Raw genomic sequence first — 19,681 nt, forward strand, 5'->3', positions numbered from 1 at the left:
TTTCTTTAGTTTCCAGTGTGGAAAGGAGCATTTTAAGTATTAGCTTAAGTTTATATAAACACCAACCACACCAATCCCTTGCTTTTCTGTTAATATTATGAAAAAGGCCTTGCAGAAAGTCATTTCATGGGTTTGAGGTTTGGTTTCTCTTCATCTTGAGGAATTTGTTGCCCTCTAGTGATGAAAGTCGGTCATTACAGGAAGATTTGTTTTAAAGAAACAACTATTTCATTTTTTATTAAATCCAGCTTTCTAGTTTAGCATTATCTTGCCTTTTTTAAGTTCTTGCTGTTTGTTATGCAACAATTGTGATCAAATTAAAGATGTTTTACTATTCTTGATAGTGCAGAGCTCTTCTAGACACACCTGTCCACACTGGAAGTTATGAAAGTCCGACGACCCTGGACTTCTTTTTTTAAACACTGCAGAAGAGAAGAAAATTAAAACATTTTTGCTATGGAACCGTCCTACATAAATGAATCTTCATAGATAAACTGCAGTAGAAGTTTGCCCTGGAGGAAGACATTTATTTGAACTTCTTTTAAAAATAAAATACCGTTTACTAGACTTAACCTTAGTAGACTAATATATTCTTGAATATACCGGTAGTCAGATTCAAGGAAGGCTCTTCAGAAGCATCATAGCTAGAACAAATGTCTTTTAATGGCGTTCTTCAAAACCTATTACTGGGCCCCCTTTGTATTCATCTACAAACTCATGTAGGTGCTTCAAGTAAGAACTGAAACATTAAACCAATAAAATATTATTCGTTTTATACATAACCCATTAAAAGAAGACTGGGGCTGGGGGTTAATTTAGACAAAAATGTTTTTACTAAATTAATCAAATCAGATGGAAAAATACCATTATAAAACATGAATGATGTATTAGACATTTTTTAAGTAATCCTTTGAAATACAAATAAAAAATGGAGAGAAAAAACAAACATAAGATGTTCTATTATGTATGAACTGCTTTGATAATCTTAAATCAAGATACAGTCAATATAAGTCTCACTTTGGATTTATTAAAATTTAATAAACAAATAATCCTCCATACGGCCCACATTTAGATTATTTTATTCATTTCAAGGTGGCTCGTAGATTGATAAGTTACACAATATCATACAGAAGCTGGATACCAGTACTGAACAAGAACGCTGCAAAAAGAATCCATTTCTCTGACTGGTGGATGTTTGCAGCATGTTGCAGAGCGGCTGGCCTGAGCTGTGAAGGGGGAACGCAACTCTATGCTTGGAATGCTGACGTCACTCCGACAACGAGGGCGGAGCAATCCAGGATGCAGAGGCGTGGCGTGTCGCAGGTAATCCTCACCGGCGCATCCGTCACTTTTCTAATCTGGGCTCATAAATTGGGCATCATGACGACCCCTCTGTGTTAAAATGAACACTTCTGCTCATTTACTTGATTTTATAATGAACAAAAAACATAATGAATAAAGTCGATGAGATGAAGGCACTGAAATTGCTAAACGGCACTGAAAGTGGAACTGTTGGCAAACTTTAACAGAAAAAACAAGTGCATGTAATGCGCCAAGACAAAGGAAAATGAAGACAGCGCGGCAGCTGGGAAAGAAACTGCTTCCATGTCTAGTGTTGAGTTTCTTCTGATGCGTTTCTGCAAAGTCTTTTCTCCCTCCATTCTTTGTTATTAATCATCTTCATCCTCCTCCTCGTCATCATCATCTGACGTCTGGTCCTTGGTGTCGAGGTCGTCTTCATCTTCCACCTGGAAGGAGAGAGTCACGGTCTAACTACAGCAGAGACGACACAAAGCTGAGTGACATCTTTCACCAGCTGAAACAGCTCACTGAAAGTCAGAAGAAAACCTTCAATGCCGCTGCCGAACACTGACGCCGACCTAAAACCACCATGTGCCTTGCCCAAGGGCACTTCGACAGATGGGATGGCAGACCGGGAACTGAACCTGAGGCTCTCCAATCAGAGGTCGACCACTACAAACCGTTTTCAGAAGAAATGATCCAAAGCGATGTTTAAATTTGGTTTACTGCTCGAGTTAACCAGGAAGTCGACAGAAAAACCGCTGAGTGTGACTTTGTTTCAAGTGACAGATATCTTTATTGTATTTTAAAATCTTTGTGTTTTGCTGATTCTGATCTCCTGTTTTACATTAAGCTATAAATGTTGGTGATTAAATGCTTATTTGCATTTTTATACGTCCAGTAAAAAGACACATGAACTGTTGATCTTGATTGGTGAATTGGTGAAAATCCACAGCTCTTTAAGGATCCATTGGAGCCTCTGACGGTGAGACAATGTAGGACCGTCTCTGACAGACTTGCTCTGAGATCTGGTTTTCTTACCGTTTCTCCCAGGTCCTTGAGTCTCTTCTTGAGGCTGTGGATCTTCTGGTCCTGGTCCGCCAGCAGCATCAGCAAGTCGTCCTGCTCCTTCTTGGACTCCTGGACCTCGGACTGCAGCTTTTCCTTTTCTGTCTGCAGGATGGCCGCCGTGCTCGTGGCAGCAGCCAGCTGCTGCTCCAGCTCAGCCACGCTCCTCTGCAGGTTGATGAACAGCGTGGAGGATCAACCGAAAAAATAACAACAACCTGCATCTCTACAGGTGTTATTACACACCTTCATCTTCTCCGTCTCAGATGTCTGTGCTGCCAGTCTGCTCTCCAGTTCTGCTGAAGCGCTGGGGGGCGCCGTGTCAGATGGCTAGCGGTCATAAAAATAAAGAAACGGTTCAGGAATGCAGGAAACTTTTCTTAAAGCAGTTTCATGTTTTGGGATTTTCACCTCAGCTTCTGCTCTTGTGAGCAGCTCCTGCCTCTCCGTCTTTAGATGACTGATTTCTGACGACTGGGACTGAACCTGACTCCGTAAAGCCTCCAGCTCCTGCAGCAACAGAAGACAAACAAGGAACTCCCATTAGCGCCTTGATGACTGTAAAGAAATACAACTATTTGTGTCTAAAACCTGACACGTCTAGCATTAACCAGTCTTTTCTTGGAAAGGGATGGATGAAAGGATTGTGGGTAAAAGTTTGAATTTCAGAATTTGAGAAGGCATTTCTGGCTGCTTAAAAATGGCTTTAATGTTCGCCAAATATGTGTTCAGATAAAAAAAAAAAACACTTTAGGGAGGCCAACAAATGTTTTGTAGACCTTTTTTCTTTTGATACCATATCTGTACTGAAAGGTCTGACAGTTTGTTTGCATTGAACGCTTTGCCCAATGTCTACATAGTTAATCATAAATTATACAAAACATTTGTATTTTCAAAGTAAAAAAATAAATCTGCATGAGTTTGGGTTTCTTTTAGTATGATTCCAGGTCAAATGCGTTAATACCATACAGCAAAATGACAACTAAAACACCCTGGTGACGTTGTACTGAAAAAAAATGACCAACGGTTTTTAAGGTGAAAACATCAAACTCCAAAAGGAGACAAAAACTTTGAATTCCACCTTAGACTCCTGAGAGTTAAATAAAGGTTCAGCACCAAAGGTACCTCTGTAAGTCATGCCTCACAGGCGGTGAGTTTACTCCTCCTGCTGGAACAACTACAGACTTTCTCAGACCAGGTGGTTTGTGTAAAAACCACAGGCGGGGTATTAAATAGCTCTGAGATCAAAGTCCCACACAGTTAAACTGAAACTGAGCTGATAGCTGATCAGTGAGAATGATAAAAAAAAATCTCACCAAACCGACTTTGCGACTTAACAAAAAACGATCACTTGAGAAAAATATAGCAGTATTTTAGTTATGTTAAAATGCACGACTTTAGAAAGCATTAGTCCCAGACTTTAGCGCTCTGAACGGTTTGCCATATGGAAACGGTTCAAACTGTTCATCTGTTCTGATCGTCTCTTTTTAGATTGTTTGAAATGCTCAACTCCAACAATTCTAGGGAAAGATCTGGTCTTTCAGCAGCGGACAGACAAACAGTCAAGACAAACTGAGCTCCTGCAGATGTTCACAGGATGGAGGGAGGCAGTTTGGCGTTTGTTTGTGTTTTTTTACACCTTGATTGCAGAGAAGTCTTAACCAGCTGGTGATAGTCAGCAAACTCTTCTTTCTACCATCAAGACTGGATCTGCAATGATCTGAACCAGGAGATCCTTCAGGTCTGCTTTTGAAGGCTTTTTCCATGAGGTTTGTCCGAGCACCACTTGCTCTGATGGTCCACATCCATTAGGACTTTCAAAGTAAAAACAGGGAGCAAAGTGAAGAAGATGAGGGCTCAGCACACTGCCCTGTGGCGTATCTGTATTCGTGCTTTTTTAAAGTCTCCATGATAGACATGACATAACCCGGATCTTTTTACAGTTTGGCGTTGTTCTCATGTACTAACTGGAGCAAACTCGTATCAGCACATAAAAAAGTCCCAGTTCACCTGCAGCAGCTCTGTGTTGTCTGATCCTCCTGCCGGGCTCTCTGTCGTCTGGGAGCTCGACTGCTACAGTTACAATGAAATAAATAAACATTAAATACCAGGAATCACATTTCAAGACATTTAAACCTTCAAATTGAAGTAGATTACAGCTGGTGACAAAAACGGATGCAATGGTTTTTCTTCAGATCTGAACAAAAATGTCACTTTTCAAATCAGCAGAAATTATTTTATTTACTGGTTTATTTCATGACGTTTTTAGAATCCTCCTCATCCCAGCACACACACACACACACACACACACACTCACTCACTCACTCACTCACTCACTCACTCACTCACTCACTCACTCACTCACTCAATCTTCTTGATCTACTAACCAGGGTGGTGATTAGTGCGTCTCGCTCGGCGAGTTGCGTCTGCAGGACTGCGTGCTGCTTGCGGAGCTCGTCCAGCTCCTCTCTGAGCTGAGAGAGCTCCTCGGTCTGCAGTCCGTTCTGCTGGGAGCCGTCCCCCTGACTCGGACTCTCCTTACCTGAAGATGACAATACACATGATTACATACCAAAACACTCCAACCCTTCAGACATACCACACACCTGTTCTTAAAGCATCGATTAAATTCTGAGGTAAAACGAGTCTCATTTCTATAGAGGGCTGACGGGAACACCGTTTCTGTTTAAACAAACAGGAGAGTCAGATAGAAGCTGCTGATTCAGCACTATAGACCTGCTGTGGTTCGCAAACATGAAGATTTATCTCTCAAATCAAAATGTCTGCTCAAAATTGTCTCATTAAACCAAAAGGCTAAACAAGACTTTGATTTGGAGAATTTTCTTCCATCATCAGAAGCCGCTAAATCGTTTTTTGGGTCACAAGCCAAAGGCGCGGTTAAAACCCTGAACATGTCGCCGGTCTGTTGCAGGTACACAAACTCACACAAGCACACCTGGGGACATTTTAGAGTCATCAGTGAACCTATGAAGACGCTTTTTGGACTGTGGGAGGAAGCCACAAAACCCTCACATGCATGGGAGAACATGCCAACTCCACACAGAAAGAACCCGGCCAGGATTCAAACCTTCTCCTGTGAGGCGAGAGTGCTAACCACTACACCACCATTAAGACAATTGGGAGAATTTACAGACTGAAAATATTATTTACCATCAAAGGAAATCAAGAAAATATTTTAAGATTACTGGCTGTTTTTTTTTTCAATCAGGCACAGTAACAAATATCATGTAATGTGATATGACTACACTACCCAGAATGCCTAGAAGGGCCAGGAAGCAGGTGATTGGTCACAGGAGTTGATGGCAAATTGTGTTGTTATTCATGTTTGTGTCTTAACTGCAATAAAAAGCTTCTGCTGCAACACGACAGACGGAACAAAGTTAAGCTTTGAAAACCAAGAAGTGACTTTCTTTTACATTTCTGGAAAACAGGAAAAAATAAAATAGACTACAGTAATCAGCAACGTTTCATACCAAAATCCATCATCAAAAACTAAAAATCTGAAAAAGCTCAGGGAAAAGTGACTTTTTCTGTGGGACGTGTGACTCAAACCTTTCAAAGTGTAAATAAAAACCCTACAAATCCAGTCTTCAGCTACAGTGGAAGCTTTTCCCTCAAAGGCAGATAAGAGACAAGAAAATGAATTTCCTTTAATAACATAAGCTGCTCTTTAGCGTAAAAAGGATCAGACATGAATGTCTCCATCATTTATAAACCAACAAAAAGGTTATAGAAACTGTAAAAGTGTCAGAGTGAGCTTTTGCGTGTTGGACGAGGACTGACCTAGTTTCAGCTTCAGGATGTTGTACTGGTCTTTGTGCTGCTGGATCTGGGATAGCTGCTGTGCGACAGTGGCCTGCATCTGCTCGTTCTGGGAGGACAGAGCTGCTACCTGTTCCTTCAGCTCCTGGATCTGAGCATCCTGAGTCACACAGTCCAAACTCTGATGTTATCTGGAGACTACAGCAAATCCACGACTAATGGGCAACATTTTTAGAGGCCAAATTTGGACAAACCTGTTCTCTGATCAGCTCCTTGTATCGAGTTACGATGTTGTCGTGCTGCTCCAACGTCTTCTTCACCTCTTCCTCCTTTTTGTCCTCCTCGCTGGACTTGTGAACCGCTTTGGTGATCACCCCTGTGATGAGCAGCGTTACGTCAACTGGGACTCAAACCATCACTTGCACATGAGGACGGCGGCCTCCCTGACCTTCCAGGTCTTTGACCAGCTTGGTGAACTCGTGGTCGAACAGCATCTGCTCCGGCGACGGGAAGACGGGCTGCGGCTTTAGGGCCGCCCGCGAATACAGTTCATGTTTGGTGATGAAGCCCAGCTTCTCCACAAAGTTCTCCTTTCCGATGCGCTTCTCAATCAGCTGCTTTAGCTTTTCCCTGAAGACGACGGGAAGAAAATCTGTGTTTTCATTCAAACATCGAGTCTAACAGAATGTTAAAGTGACTCAAAGACACGTACTTGGTGTAGTTTTCCAGTGAGTTATCGTTATGATAGATACAGATGCCGAGCAGCAGCGCACAAAGGCCCTGCACCAGCCTCTCGTCTTCTCCCAGGTTCTCAGAGATCTGAGCCGTCAGCTGCAGGACTCAGAGTCAAGGCTCATGCAGAGAAGCCAGTGGAGGACAGGGGCTCCCTCCCCAGCAATAAACACATGGGTCCTCTTTACACTCAGAGGTCGGATTTGATGTGAAGATGCATTTAAGCAGAAATGTAGACTCAGAGGTCAAAGGGGGGAGAAGGTAAAAAGGTTGTGATGAAGGATACAAAGGGAACGTTATCCTGGTTGTGCAGGAAGTGCGTGACAGCAATGGGACAGTTGCTGATCCATGTGCACAGCAGCATGAGGAGGCCCACCCTGGTCTGGACTTTGCTGCCCTGCAGAAAACCAAAGAGTGAGTCTGACGAGGAGCTTCTGACACGCGAGCAGAGGCATCAAAAGCATGTTAGACAGCTCACACAAAGAGACTTCAGACCCAAAGAACTAAACACAGGAGTGGAAGTTAGAAGGGTTAAAATCGATCGGGTTCAGAGTTCATCTAAACCTCAACCGAATCACAACCACAGAACACCCCAAAATGAACTCCACGGTTTTTTTTAAAGCGCTCAAGCAAAAAACAACTAACAACTAACCCTAAAACAAGCAGAAAAAGGAAATATTTGAAAGAAATTAGCCTTAAATAAGCATTTGAAGGCCAAACAAACAAACAAAAAATAACCACACCTATAAATAATAAATGGAAACAAATGTTTTGAAATCATCGTTATGGCAGTCAAATGATGCCAAGTGTTAGTATCCATCACAGCCAACACCAAACAGTTTGGATGTTTTAAAGAATAAAACAAAACCAAACATGCAAAAAAAACATTTCATATTTTTTACCCACTAAATGATTTCCATCATTCTTGTAGAGCAAAGCATCATGGGAGTGGACTTACATTAAAAGGTATCAGCTCATGCAGCACTGACTCACTAATAAACCTTTTGTTGTTGAAGGGGAAGGAAAGGAAACTTAAAGTGAAAATGTTTTTTTTTTCTGTCTGGCCCAAAACAACAGTTTGTTGACCGGATTTCGCATTTTAATGACAGAAAGCCAGAAAGCCTTTGTTAATACTACGCAGTATCACAGAATGAGGAATCAGCTCAGTTTGGTGGAAACTGCTGGACAAACTATTCAGAGGACATCCCAGAGGTCATCAAATAGATCCAAACGTCAAAAATATTTACATTTTTCTCATTAACTAAGATTTTCTCCTGCTTATGGTTGCCAAACTTTTAAAGACAAACTAGTCTGCATTCCCTTTTTATAAGAATACCGGACTAATCTTCTTCTTTCTCTTTCGGCTTTTCCCATCAGGGGTCGCCACAGCGAATCATCGTTTTCCACCTCACTCTATCATGAACATCTTCTACCCTAACATTAGCCAACTTCATGTCCTCTGTTAAGACTTCCATATATCTCCTCTTTGGCCGTCCTCTTGCCCTCCTGCCAGGCAGCTCCATCTCCAACATCCTTCTACCAATATATCCACTATCCCTCCTCTGAACATGTTCAAACCATCTCAGTCTGCCAATAGACTCACTCCATAATTCTACTTGATAGTCGTTTGAACCAAAACTGGATTAAAACCCTCTCAATTCTTTTATTTCTACTTTGAATTCTGAGGTGAAAATAAGATTTATCAAAAAGCAATCAAACCCATTTTTAGAAACTCAAAGATTTGCATCTTCAAGTGACCACTTCCAATTAAAAATTGATGTAAATGTATGTGTATGTGTGTCTTTTGTACTTCTGCATTCAACCCCATTATTTTTACGTCCCTTTTCTCCATACAAAACATGTGTATGCGCATTGGAGCTTAAACTAGTTAAACTTTGACCAATCAGGGACTTGGACTTTTAGTGACGTTTGGATGGCGTCCTTTTCAATTCACAGAAGAACCAAAAGAAATTCACAATTGAGGTTTGTTCCAAGCCAGAATTCTATGACACCAAGTTTTTCCTGTATCTGAATAGAGATGTGAAAGAAAAAGCAAGATGCACCAGATTTAAACCGCACCGCATTTCCCACCAAACTCTTTCTACTGCGAGTACATGTGCTAGCTAGCATCGAATAGTAAAGGATCAGACTGAACACCACATATGCTAACACAGCCCAGCACTTAGCACTAGACTGTAGGTTTTCCTGCCATTTCCAGAAGAAAAATAAGAGAATATAAAACCCCATGATGCACTGGGTTTGTTCTATTACTGCAAACACTGAGGTTCTGTCTCCACGTTCTGCTGTTCTCCTCAGAGGAACCGGTTGAAGCAGAAAACGGCTTTTCCCAGTCTGGTTAAGCTTGTTCTTTCTTCCTGTTAAAAGTCCATCTTCTTTCTTTTCAGGGTTTGTTCGTTAGACTGGTTGAAGTTTGTTTTAACTGTAAACTATCTGAATAAAATTAGACACCGAACGTTCACTTGTAGTAAATTGTAAAACATTTTGTTCTCTTTTACTCAGATATTTGCTCAAAATGATTTTTTTTCAGGCAGAGTAATAAACATTTAGGCCTTACTCAGAGGATGTTCTTTTAATTTATTTTTTTAATTTAGCTGAAAAGTACCAATGTTATGCCATCCTGCCTTAATTTGCATTTGAGAATTTGCGCAGCATGCGCCAGCATAAGGACGCATGTCTTTCCTTCACTGAAGCAATGGATGCCAAGCAGATACGGTGTGTGCCACATGTGTGTGCTTTAACACACACATGTGGAGGGGATGATCAGGAAAGCATACAAAAAAATTTAAATAAATAAAATCACCTTTCTTGCTTTAGTCTCCAAATATGAAAAGTAAAAAGTAAAATAAAAAAAGGACAGATAGGATTTAATTCGGTTAACTTAAAGTTTTTGACTGAAAGGCAAAATATAAATTATCTTTAGAAAAAGAGAAAAAAAGTAGATATTCATTTTATGGAAATGTCACATTCTATTGTTCTAAATCATAAATTCAGTATAAAAAAGTGCAGTAATGTCAAAGTCTCTTTAAACTTGGGTTAAAACAGGTCGATCAGCACTTTAAATGAATTCTTTTCATAAAATTTCCACCTTTGTTTATTTTCAATCAGGAAATGTGTGAGAACTAACTTCCTTTAACAACCTTATTTACTTTTGGATGGAAATACATTAAAATAAGGAATTCACGCTGAAGCATAAATTAAATTAAAGCTGCATGGATTCAGTACTTTGACAGTAATATCCAGCCTTACTGGGAGAGTTGTCTTTTTTTTTTCCTTTCCAAAAATACACATAAAAAAGTAAAATCAAAGAGGCAGCTGCATTTCAACACAAGTGTAAAGTTTTCAAGACCATAAGTGAAAGCTGACTCTGCTAAGACAGAAGTCATGAATTTTAGTGGATGTCTAATCTAAGACATCATGACAGGTTGGAGTTTCTATCAAAGGTACGTCTACGCATTAAGGAAAAGGCACTTTAATAGACTAATGAAGATAAGAAAATAAAAACTATCCAGAAACCTGCACAACCACCATTTCTACTCAGACTCCCAGAGGAAAATCTAGTTTCTAATTTTCTTCATTTGTGTTTTTCTTGCTTCTGTCAGTGACCAGACTCCGTGGTAACTGTTGGATAGCAGATAGTGATTTTAAATCAGCTAAATCTGCCTGAAATGTTGAGGGAATGGAGCATGAAAGTTCGAGGTATAAATAAACAAACAAAAAAACAGTCATAGACCAAACATCATCCGTCCGTCTGCTCTGAGGAAAAACTTCAGTAAATCAGGAGTTATATGAACTTAAAAATATTCAGAAAACCCACAAATGAGAGAAAGCAGAGAGTGTTACGGTTAGTGTGGCCCAACCATTCAGTCCAGAAGGCCCCACTGTGGGACACATCAGAGAATGAATCAAGCTTGTTCAAACGTGTTGGTCATCCACAAACACCCCCACCTGACCTCCCCCACCTGACGTTCTAAACAGGAAGTACTCAGTCATTCTATTTGTCAGAATAACTATTCTTATCTGATATATATTTTTTAAATGTTCTAGCTAATCCTTTTTTTTCTTTATTACAATTTATTTAAGTTATACACTTACCAATCAGACTTCAATAAAAGTGTGTGGTCTCACGTTGAAAGTGATTGACAGATTCTCCTGACTTTGACTACTTACTGACGGCGTCTGGCTCCAACGTATCGAAATAAAACGGCGACTGAATTGAATTAATGATTGGAGCTGAAAGTTGACCGTTTTCTATTGGTCCAGTCAGTGGTCTGACAACAACAGGTCGACAAAACGGATTAGTATGATGACAAAGACTATGAGTCTGACTCAGGTATAACACTGCTGTAATACAGTGCAGATCCCACATGGGAGTCAAAAGTCCAAAACACGCGTTTTTATACCGCATGATAGGAATTAGAAAATAGATAAGACGCTTCCTCTGCTGACTCTAAAGAGCCCTCACTGGAAAATTAAAACGCCCCAAATAAGCCAAGCACAGGAGCAATCAAAGGTCAAAGCACAGAGCAAAAGGTTAAATGGTCACAAAAGACAAGACATCTAGAAGCAGCTGCTGCCCTTCTGTTGGTTTCGTAGATGAGTTCATTTCCCATTTTTGGCATTTCCATACTGAGCGCAGTCATTTCACTTTCTATTACATAAAAGTCGCTGGGTCATAGACTCCAGTAAAAAGGCGGGCCACTAAATAGTCCAAGAAAAGCAAAATCCACCAACAAGCGGGTCACAGAGACCCCTACTTCCTTTGCCAAGCTGAAATAACCAGAACACCCAAACACACACAGAGGTACGTTACTCACCCGTCGGACGATCTTATCACCCTGCAAAACCACAACAATGCAAACCGGTTCTCTTCACTGGGGTTTACAATTTAGCACTGATCTATGTTGTTGGGCTAACTCGTTTTGTGCTAACAGAACACATATAGCTTGTTCCGTCTGTACTACGGTGCCCTACCTGGGACAGGATGTTGGTGCACTGCTGCAGCAGGGACACGGGAGGTTTGCCCAGGCTGGTGGCGAGCTGAACTCGAAGCAACTGTTCCTTCTGAGTGAGGTTGTCCTGGAGAGCATGGGCCAGGGCCACGGCAGCACACCAGTTAGACAGGGAGTCTGCTGAGAACAGACCTCCACACAGGAGCTGACCAGCAGAGATAGAATTGGCTAAAGAGGGAAAGAATAGAGCCGGTTAAAAAAATAATTGCATTTAAAGGCTTTGAGAAACGGACTGAAACGAACCATCGATGGTTGAGGGAAGTAGTGTAGCCACGATCTCCCCCTGACCCTTCTGATTTTTGTAGAGGAAACACTGGAAACAGTAAAGAACTGCACAACGAAGCACAAACGGCTGCCTCTCATTCACCATGGACATGAGCAGCACCACGATGGCTGGTCTGCAAACACAAACAACAGAGACCAAACATCCAGCTAACTCTAACGTGCATTGCTTTTTGGGGGAGAAAACTAAACTTTCATTACCGTGGAGGGCTTGAAGGGGCGTTGACTGAGGCAAAGTAGTCCTGGTTGATCTGTGAGCCTCTGATCACCTCCGAAACTGTGTTTATAGTCTGGAAAGGAGCAGTCGAAAGAACATTTTTGTCAGCGTTTCTGCCGTAACCTTCCTGTGGTGGGTCAGCGTCCGTACTCTCTGTGGTTACCTCTGTTAGGATATCGGCGGGCACACCGGTGGCCATGAGGATGGTGCACAGCTGTTGCAACAAGCCACACTGGAACATGCACTTCTGACAGCTCGCTGTAGCTCCAGGGGAGTTCACTGGAGACACCATCACTCGCACCAGCTGGAAATTATAAGCTTGTTAAGACTCTAAATCTTACTATTAGTCATCTTTGACATGGATTCTGTGAACGACCCACTCCACTCATCTTTTGATCCATTTTAAAAGCATTCCCAGTGATCTTTTGACCCTGGAATTGTGTTCAGGTTTGAACATTTTGACAAGAACACAATAAAGGTTAAATGTGGTTAAGCTTTTTCAAACCTTTTTCCCCATCACTTGACTAACAACGATTTGAATAAAATACTAAACAATATTTTGAGCTTAAAACTCTTAATATGTTCTCCAACATGATAAAAATGCCACAAAAACACGATAAAAAGACCAGAATTATTTGTGACGTAGAAAATACACTTTTTGATACAGCAGTAATGTTGGGCTGGGGTTGTGAGGGGCTGTTAGCTAGCAGGAGAGCATGTAAACTGAGAGTTCTCAATTATGGGCAAAGGGAAGTGGGGAGGGGGTTGCTGCATGCCTATAGCTCACCTGTGAATTTCTATTAAACTCCTGCTGCTCTGCAGAAACTAGATCATAGAAAGGTTTCCTTTTCTTAAAAAATGGCATAATTCTAATTAAAGACCACTGGGAACACTTTTAAACGAGAACGCTGCTTTGGCTACCTGCAGCATGAGGTGGAGGTTAGTGACCTTCTGTGCGGACCAGCCAGAGTTATCATCCCCAACCTCAAACCAGGGCTTCATTCTCTGGATGTAAGAGCCCTCCTTAAAGAAGTTCTGGTTAGAGCTGTTGTTCTTTAGCAGGTTGAGCAGCAACAACAAACAATCCTCCACCACAATACCTGCAGCAGAGGAAAGAGGAGGGGGGAATGAGTACACACACAAAAAAGAGGCTTTTAGCAGTTCTGCACGCACGACTCTGTTCACCTCCATCGCTGCTGCCCTCCTCCGTGATGATATCTAGGAGGCGTTCAAAGGCGTTCTCAAAAGCCACGATTTTCTGAATGGCTGCGTTGCCTCTGGTTAGCTGCTGGAGCAGCAGTAAGCCCTGTAGGAAGCAGACAACATGACTCATAAGTCCCACCAATATTTCACGATGGGTAATGAAATGGAAGACAGGAGGGCTCACATCATTGCGAATTACTTCTCTGGAGTCTGCTAACAGGTCCATCAATCTGGAAACACCTGTGGCGGAAAATCTAGTGTTTATATTTTAATTTAAGGAAATAAATAGAAATAAAGATTGTAGCCAGTTAGACTCTGAGTGAACTAGAAGATACTCACCCATGGGGCTGACGAGAATGATGCCTTGCACTTGGACGCCTTGACTCTTCAAAAGAGCCGTCAGCAACTTCACCGCAGGCCAACGCACGTGGAAGTCAAACTCCTGAAACCCCCCCGCCGACAGTTACACTCTACGCATCGGAAGCAATCTGTCTGCGATGGTTGGAGAACAGGGCCGTACCTCCAGAAGGGTGAGGAGCAGCGTGATTCGCTCAGGATCCTGAAGGAACTTCTCTGTAAACAGGGCGCAGAGGTCGTCTGTCTGCTTCTGGGTATTCTCATCTGAGGAGAAACATGGAAAACTTGAGCAGCTAAGTCTGTGGACTACCGTCCCAGTGGAACCTGCTATGGTAGAAGAATGTTTGGTCATGGGATCCCCAGCACTGAGTATGGATCAGCAGTCAGTTATTTCTTTGTTGCATCAACAGGGATGAAAAGCAGTGGAACCTTTTCAAAGACAGTAGTTCCATTTCCTGTTTCTAGATTTAATCATGAGATTATTATGCTCGTTAACTTATAATCTCTTTTGAAATCGTAGCTTGTTGTTCCAATCAGCTCCAGATCCTTTTCCTCTGCTTTTGTCTTGCTTTTCACTGCACTTTTAACTAGCATTAGTCTTGATATTCCATCATCACGTGACATCGTGTCTGTTTTTGTGGAGATTTGGAGAAACTTTTGGGGGAAGGGGTTATATTTTACAACATAAAACGTGAACAAACAGCAATAATAATAATCAGACAGCTTTGTGGTATTAGTAAAGCATTGCCAGTACCACCCATTGACTGTATGTGAGAACTGGACAGAGGGAGTGAGACATCACCCATAGCAAATGGCTTACTTCAAGCTCCAACAAAACAGTCAATTTAGTCACCAAATTCCTTCACTGCCCACTACATAGTGCATTATATTGTGCATTCGTAATTTTGTAGGTTGTCCAAATCTACAATGACAAAATCAAGTGCCCCTAGAAATTTCCCAGAAGTCTCTGCGAAAAACCAGTGTGCATCAATGCTAACCAGATTGGCGAATATAGACCACAATGCATTGCATCTGAACAATTGTTGCCAAAAAAATGTATTTAAATGTATTTTTTAATAAACCATCAAAGTTTTTAACTTCAGAAGACAGTGAATTCATACAATGTTCACATTAGTGAGATTTTAACTTCATGAAATCGATTACGTTATATTTATTCTTCAATAGATGTCTATGGGATTTTGGCTTCTTGGAGCCAGCGGGTACATCCTGGTCACTCAGTCCAGTTCCTTTGTACAGTCAATGGCACCACCCCCAAACCCCTTGGTGTCGCTTTACAGTACAGCAATATTATTTGTGGTTAGTCATTGTGCAGTAGAGCAGCAACAGCACAACAGTTCATCAATAAACAGGCACACCTTTAAGTCTCCATGAGGCGAGTAGAAGAGTTGTTGGGTTTGCAAGAAATCAATAAATAAAATTAATCGTCTACTCGTCTCAAGTCACACAGAAGTTCAAAGGTTTTTGAGTAAAAATGCCCCCAACTAATGTCGGCCACTGCAGGGGCACCAATGTGCATGGATGAACGGCGTGGTTAAAGAGGCTGGCATCATGCATAATCCAAAAGATTTACCTTCTGATTCATCTGTGGGGTTAAAACATGAAAGAGAAGAGAAACAGGAAAATCTTTATACAACACATTCAATACTAGTGGAAGTAATTAAAAAAGGAAGGAACGCAGACCGAAGGTTCACAAACTGATACAAACGTCCAGCTTTGTGCTCATGCAAACGCAACACTGTTCAGTAAAGCTGCGTTAAATAAAAACAAATCAATTTCCCTTCAGAAAATCAATATTTGTTTCCAAATACAATTAGTTTTGAATCAAAATTTGAAATATAAATCAATATGAAATCAAGTTGTGAACTTATCAAAACCGATTAAATAATACTGAATTAGTATATTGCTAGTGGTGGCTCTCTATTAAGTACAATGAGCTTGAATTTCGGGAATCCAAAAGGATTGCTATAGAGTTATTGTTATTATAGACATAAAAATTAATCTAATCGTACCAGGACAAAATAAAAACACCAAAACCTTATAGGTTGTGTACCTTGTTCTTCTTCCTCATCATTGCAGATGATGTTGTAGAGTGTGTCCAAAGAATAGCCAAGGATTTCAGAGTCGGATCTGGAGCATTTGGGGAAAAATTAAAATATTTTCAAAAAATGAAAATATCTTTTTTTTTTCAGCCCGACTTCTATTTTACAGGTCAATTGTCGTTTATTGATCTATAATGTGAGAAAAAGGGCTTCAATCTAGAAACAAGGAGATACCTGTCAGTCTGCAATATGGTAACCAGGTGATCCATGGCCTGTGTGCCAACTTCCATGCGGTATTTCTACAAAAAAAAGAAAAAATGGATTCCTCAATAATGGATTTTGTTTCTGCAACTTTAGAAAAAACAACTTAAGTCTACAAGAAAAAATGCTTTCAGAGTCCAATGAAATGTATGATTTAATAAAGAATATTTACTAAAATTATTGATCAAGGCTTATAAATGTTTTTCTTGAGTTTAGTTCTTATTTATTTATTTATTTATTTTTACAAATAAACTGCTTCACAGTAAGAAATAAAAAAAAAAGGTTGAAGGTCAAAGGTTAAATTCAGAGATTTTATCTGAAAAACTAAGAACATTTAACACACTAGACCTACATCCTTTGACGTTTGGTACAGTATGATTTTATTATAATATGCCTTTTAACACTTTCCGTATATTAATTTTTCTTTAAGCTAGTGAGGAAAATAAAATTCAACAAGTTACCTGTAAATTCCTCTATGACACCTTCATTTTTCTGTATGATTTATACATAAATAAATAAAATCCATCCTTTTTTCATTCCATAGGAATCAAGTTGCCAATTCTGAGCCCAACTTAGAACCAGCTCATGCTAGAAGAATACCTGAGGAGCATCAAATCCTTAATGGTGTCATACAAAGATGCAGATGTGTTATAAGATGGTCAGCATTAAAGCAAGCATCTTAAAGTGGTGGCGGCCAATTTAAAAATAAAATCTGTTCTTATTTAAGACAAAAAAAACAATAATTCAGCTCTCTCATAGATAAGACATTGAAGCCTTAATGTAAGCACAAACACAAAGATTTCCTACATTCCCTACCTAAATGTACATCTGCAGAGTTTGTGTTAATTCTATACCTTAGAAAGGGATTTGAGGGCCCGGACAGCGTCCCTTCGGTCCTCCAGGAGTGTTGAGGAAGCAACCCTGTCACACAACTTCTGGATCTGTTAACAAACAAGAAGACAAACGTTTTTTTCCAGAACACATTTTTAATTTCTTAATCAAAATAATCTAAATTTTGTGTCATACTTTTTATTTACATATCTATATTTTCCCCACAACTATAAAACACCCAAAATTAGTGTTGAAGGGCTGTTATAAAAGGCTTGATGCTAAAAAAACAAACAAAAAAAAACAAAAAGATTAGTCCTGTAGCATGGCACATAATTAATAATGAATACAAAGGTTAATTTGATCACATTTAAATACAAAAAAATGTTTTATTTACAGATAACTTCACCACTCAAATATATCATTAAAAATTGAAAGGAAGTCAACAGAAAGACAAATTTAAGCAAACCATGATTTAATCCCCATCAGGAAATTAAGATTGAACCGTTTTCTACATTCTACTGGGGTGAAGTCACAGATGTAAAGGAGTTCATTAAAAAAACTAGCACACGAAAGTGTGTTTTTATTTCTTGTAATCTAAATAACCACTAGAGACACCAAATTAACAAAATGCTTCAACTTACATTAAAGTTCGATCTGTATTTATTGTTAACTGTCGTGAATTATAGTAAAATGTGTATTATTATAAATGCAAGGATAAGTGTTTTATGACTACTAAAAATAACGGACAAAATACTTCGTTCGACGACTATTGCTAGGTTAGCTTGTGATAGCCTTACATTTAAGGGCTTTTTAAATCAACCGATTCCATGTTACTTATCTTTTAAAATGCGCCCCAATAACATAAATTTATCATTTTTCTTTTCTATACATGTCTTCGTTTTTTTTGTGGATCATAGCGGCAAAAATTCAAGTCAGATGTAGCTAGCATTGCTAGATTCCTACCGTCTCAGCTCCGGTGGGTTGCGGCCCGGCAGCCTGCCCTCCCATCACTCCCCTGAGAAAGTTCATATTGACAGGCGTCTTCTCAGAGAAGACTTCCAACCAGACGGTTTGTTTTGTTGAAGAAGAGACTCCGACCACTGTCTCAGTGGCACAAGTAAAAAATGTATAAAAATAGAAGAAAGACAGAGACAGTGTGAAGAGTTACACTATGGGGCACTATGTACAGCCACCAACCCCGGATGTGAGATGGACGCGCATGCGCACTAACTAGACCATACGTGGCTCACCCGCACGAGTGATCAGTTTTCTTAAAGGGCCAGAGCACTGAATCTTTCTGCCACGTGAACTGCAGAGGTCGCTGTGAGAATAAATCCAAACTTCAATAAATCCAGCTTTATAATCCATTATATTCATGACCAAATAAACTATTATATGATATTGAATTTATTATATTAAGAAAATACGTATTATTTGCCCATTTTTTAGTTTTTGTACAAAATCAACATGTAAAATCTATTAAAAGGACCGAAAAACCTGATTATATATAAATTTAAAAAACCAATGTAATGCTTGAGACAAATAATTACTGTCTGGTTGAATTAAAAAAAATGCAACTCCATTTCAATTTGCTATGTGATCTAAAAGCAGAAAGGGAGGAAAACATGTTTGTGAGACATCATAATGACAAGTAAAACTCTTTAAAATACTTGTTGAAAGTGATTTTTTTTTTTACAAGTTGGTGACAATATTAAAAGATAAAACATTTTTAGGCATTGGAAACAAGTAATAGGATGATCAGATAGAGTGCTATGACTTCAAATGAGTTTTATAAACTTATTTTTTGGTCTCAAAAAAATGATTTCATAAAAAGATTATTGCTTTAAAACTGAGTTTTGAAAAAAATAAACAACCAGTTTAGATAATCTAAAAATCTTCCTGGTATTTTTTTTAAGAAAGCTATAAGGATATGTGATATGCTGGAGAATACATGCACAAAAAATAGAAAAGTAAGCCAGAACATTGCAGATGAAAAGCACAATTCAAAACAGCAGGTGATTATTCCAACAACCCAGATTTGTGAATAACCCAAACACAAAAGCAACACACTACAAAATAGAAAATCCAAGATTGAACACAGTAATAGACATAGTGATGAAGTTTAAAGTTTAATAAGGCAAATGGGACAGAGAAATAGACCACTTTTTTTTTGACAGGTGCAGTAACCTGCTGCTTGACATTATGGTCCTTTTAACCAGTAAATCCGTCAGATGCATGTAAGATTTGCATAAACAAGAACGATATCAACCATCAGTGATTGTATTGTATTTGAAAGTTAAATATTATCTGTCAGTTTACAGTGAGTGCTGACTCTCAAAAGTGTGCATCACAATTTACAAACTGTAAAAATCAATCCGAAGACAATACCTCAGAGAAGAACAAAGTCCAAAAAAGAGAAAGAAAAGTTTAAGCTATCGCTCTTTTCATAATAATGATAATGTAAAAGGCATGGCAGGGGGGGAAGCATGTTTTTACCAAAATACATCAGTGTTTCATGAAGAAATGGTTGGCCTGTGAAAGAAGAGCTCAATTTC

At 39.6% G+C, this 19,681-nt stretch overlaps 1 protein-coding gene across 4 annotated transcripts; it reads right to left on the reverse strand.

Annotated features, from left to right (window-relative positions):
* Nucleotides 1-810: 810 nt before the first annotated feature.
* LOC144990347 (general vesicular transport factor p115-like) lies at nucleotides 811-18,382 on the reverse strand. Of its 4 annotated transcripts, XM_078943557.1 has the most exons (26): nucleotides 18,090-18,382; nucleotides 17,150-17,236; nucleotides 16,269-16,333; nucleotides 16,046-16,122; nucleotides 15,566-15,577; nucleotides 14,138-14,238; nucleotides 13,957-14,059; nucleotides 13,802-13,857; nucleotides 13,600-13,720; nucleotides 13,336-13,514; nucleotides 12,578-12,718; nucleotides 12,399-12,487; nucleotides 12,159-12,313; nucleotides 11,878-12,083; nucleotides 11,721-11,741; nucleotides 7,172-7,282; nucleotides 6,866-6,984; nucleotides 6,602-6,783; nucleotides 6,408-6,529; nucleotides 6,175-6,313; nucleotides 4,758-4,912; nucleotides 4,381-4,443; nucleotides 2,782-2,880; nucleotides 2,617-2,700; nucleotides 2,344-2,538; nucleotides 811-1,748 (listed from the first exon to the last, which is right to left on the reverse strand). In XM_078943557.1, exons 1-26 carry the CDS (start codon nucleotides 18,153-18,155, stop codon nucleotides 1,671-1,673), a joined length of 2,826 nt encoding a protein of 941 aa, XP_078799683.1. In that variant the 5' UTR covers nucleotides 18,156-18,382; the 3' UTR covers nucleotides 811-1,670. The 4 variants fall into 4 exon arrangements, with proteins under 4 accessions (XP_078799683.1, XP_078799684.1, XP_078799685.1 ...); XM_078943558.1 differs by lacking the exon at nucleotides 15,566-15,577; XM_078943559.1 differs by lacking the exon at nucleotides 11,721-11,741.
* Between the last annotated feature and the right edge of the window lie 1,299 nt (nucleotides 18,383-19,681).

This window comes from Oryzias latipes (genome assembly GCF_053564925.1).
Source record: "Oryzias latipes strain Hd-rR chromosome 1 unlocalized genomic scaffold, Olatipes_Hd-rR_3.1 chr1_Y".
Classification (NCBI taxonomy): Eukaryota; Metazoa; Chordata; class Actinopteri; order Beloniformes; family Adrianichthyidae; genus Oryzias; species Oryzias latipes.

Bases quoted from the DNA above. Each gene is read 5' to 3' on its own strand.
- LOC144990347 (XM_078943557.1), bottom strand. From the start codon at position 18,155: ATGAACTTTCTCAGGGGAGTGATGGGAGGGCAGGCTGCCGGGCCGCAA. The intron at 12,488-12,577 runs GTAACCACAGAG...GCTCCTTTCCAG, and splicing joins CCGCCGATATCCTAACAGAG to ACTATAAACACAGTTTCGGA. The intron at 12,084-12,158 runs GTTCGTTTCAGT...TTCCCTCTTTAG, and splicing joins ACTTCCCTCAACCATCGATG to CCAATTCTATCTCTGCTGGT.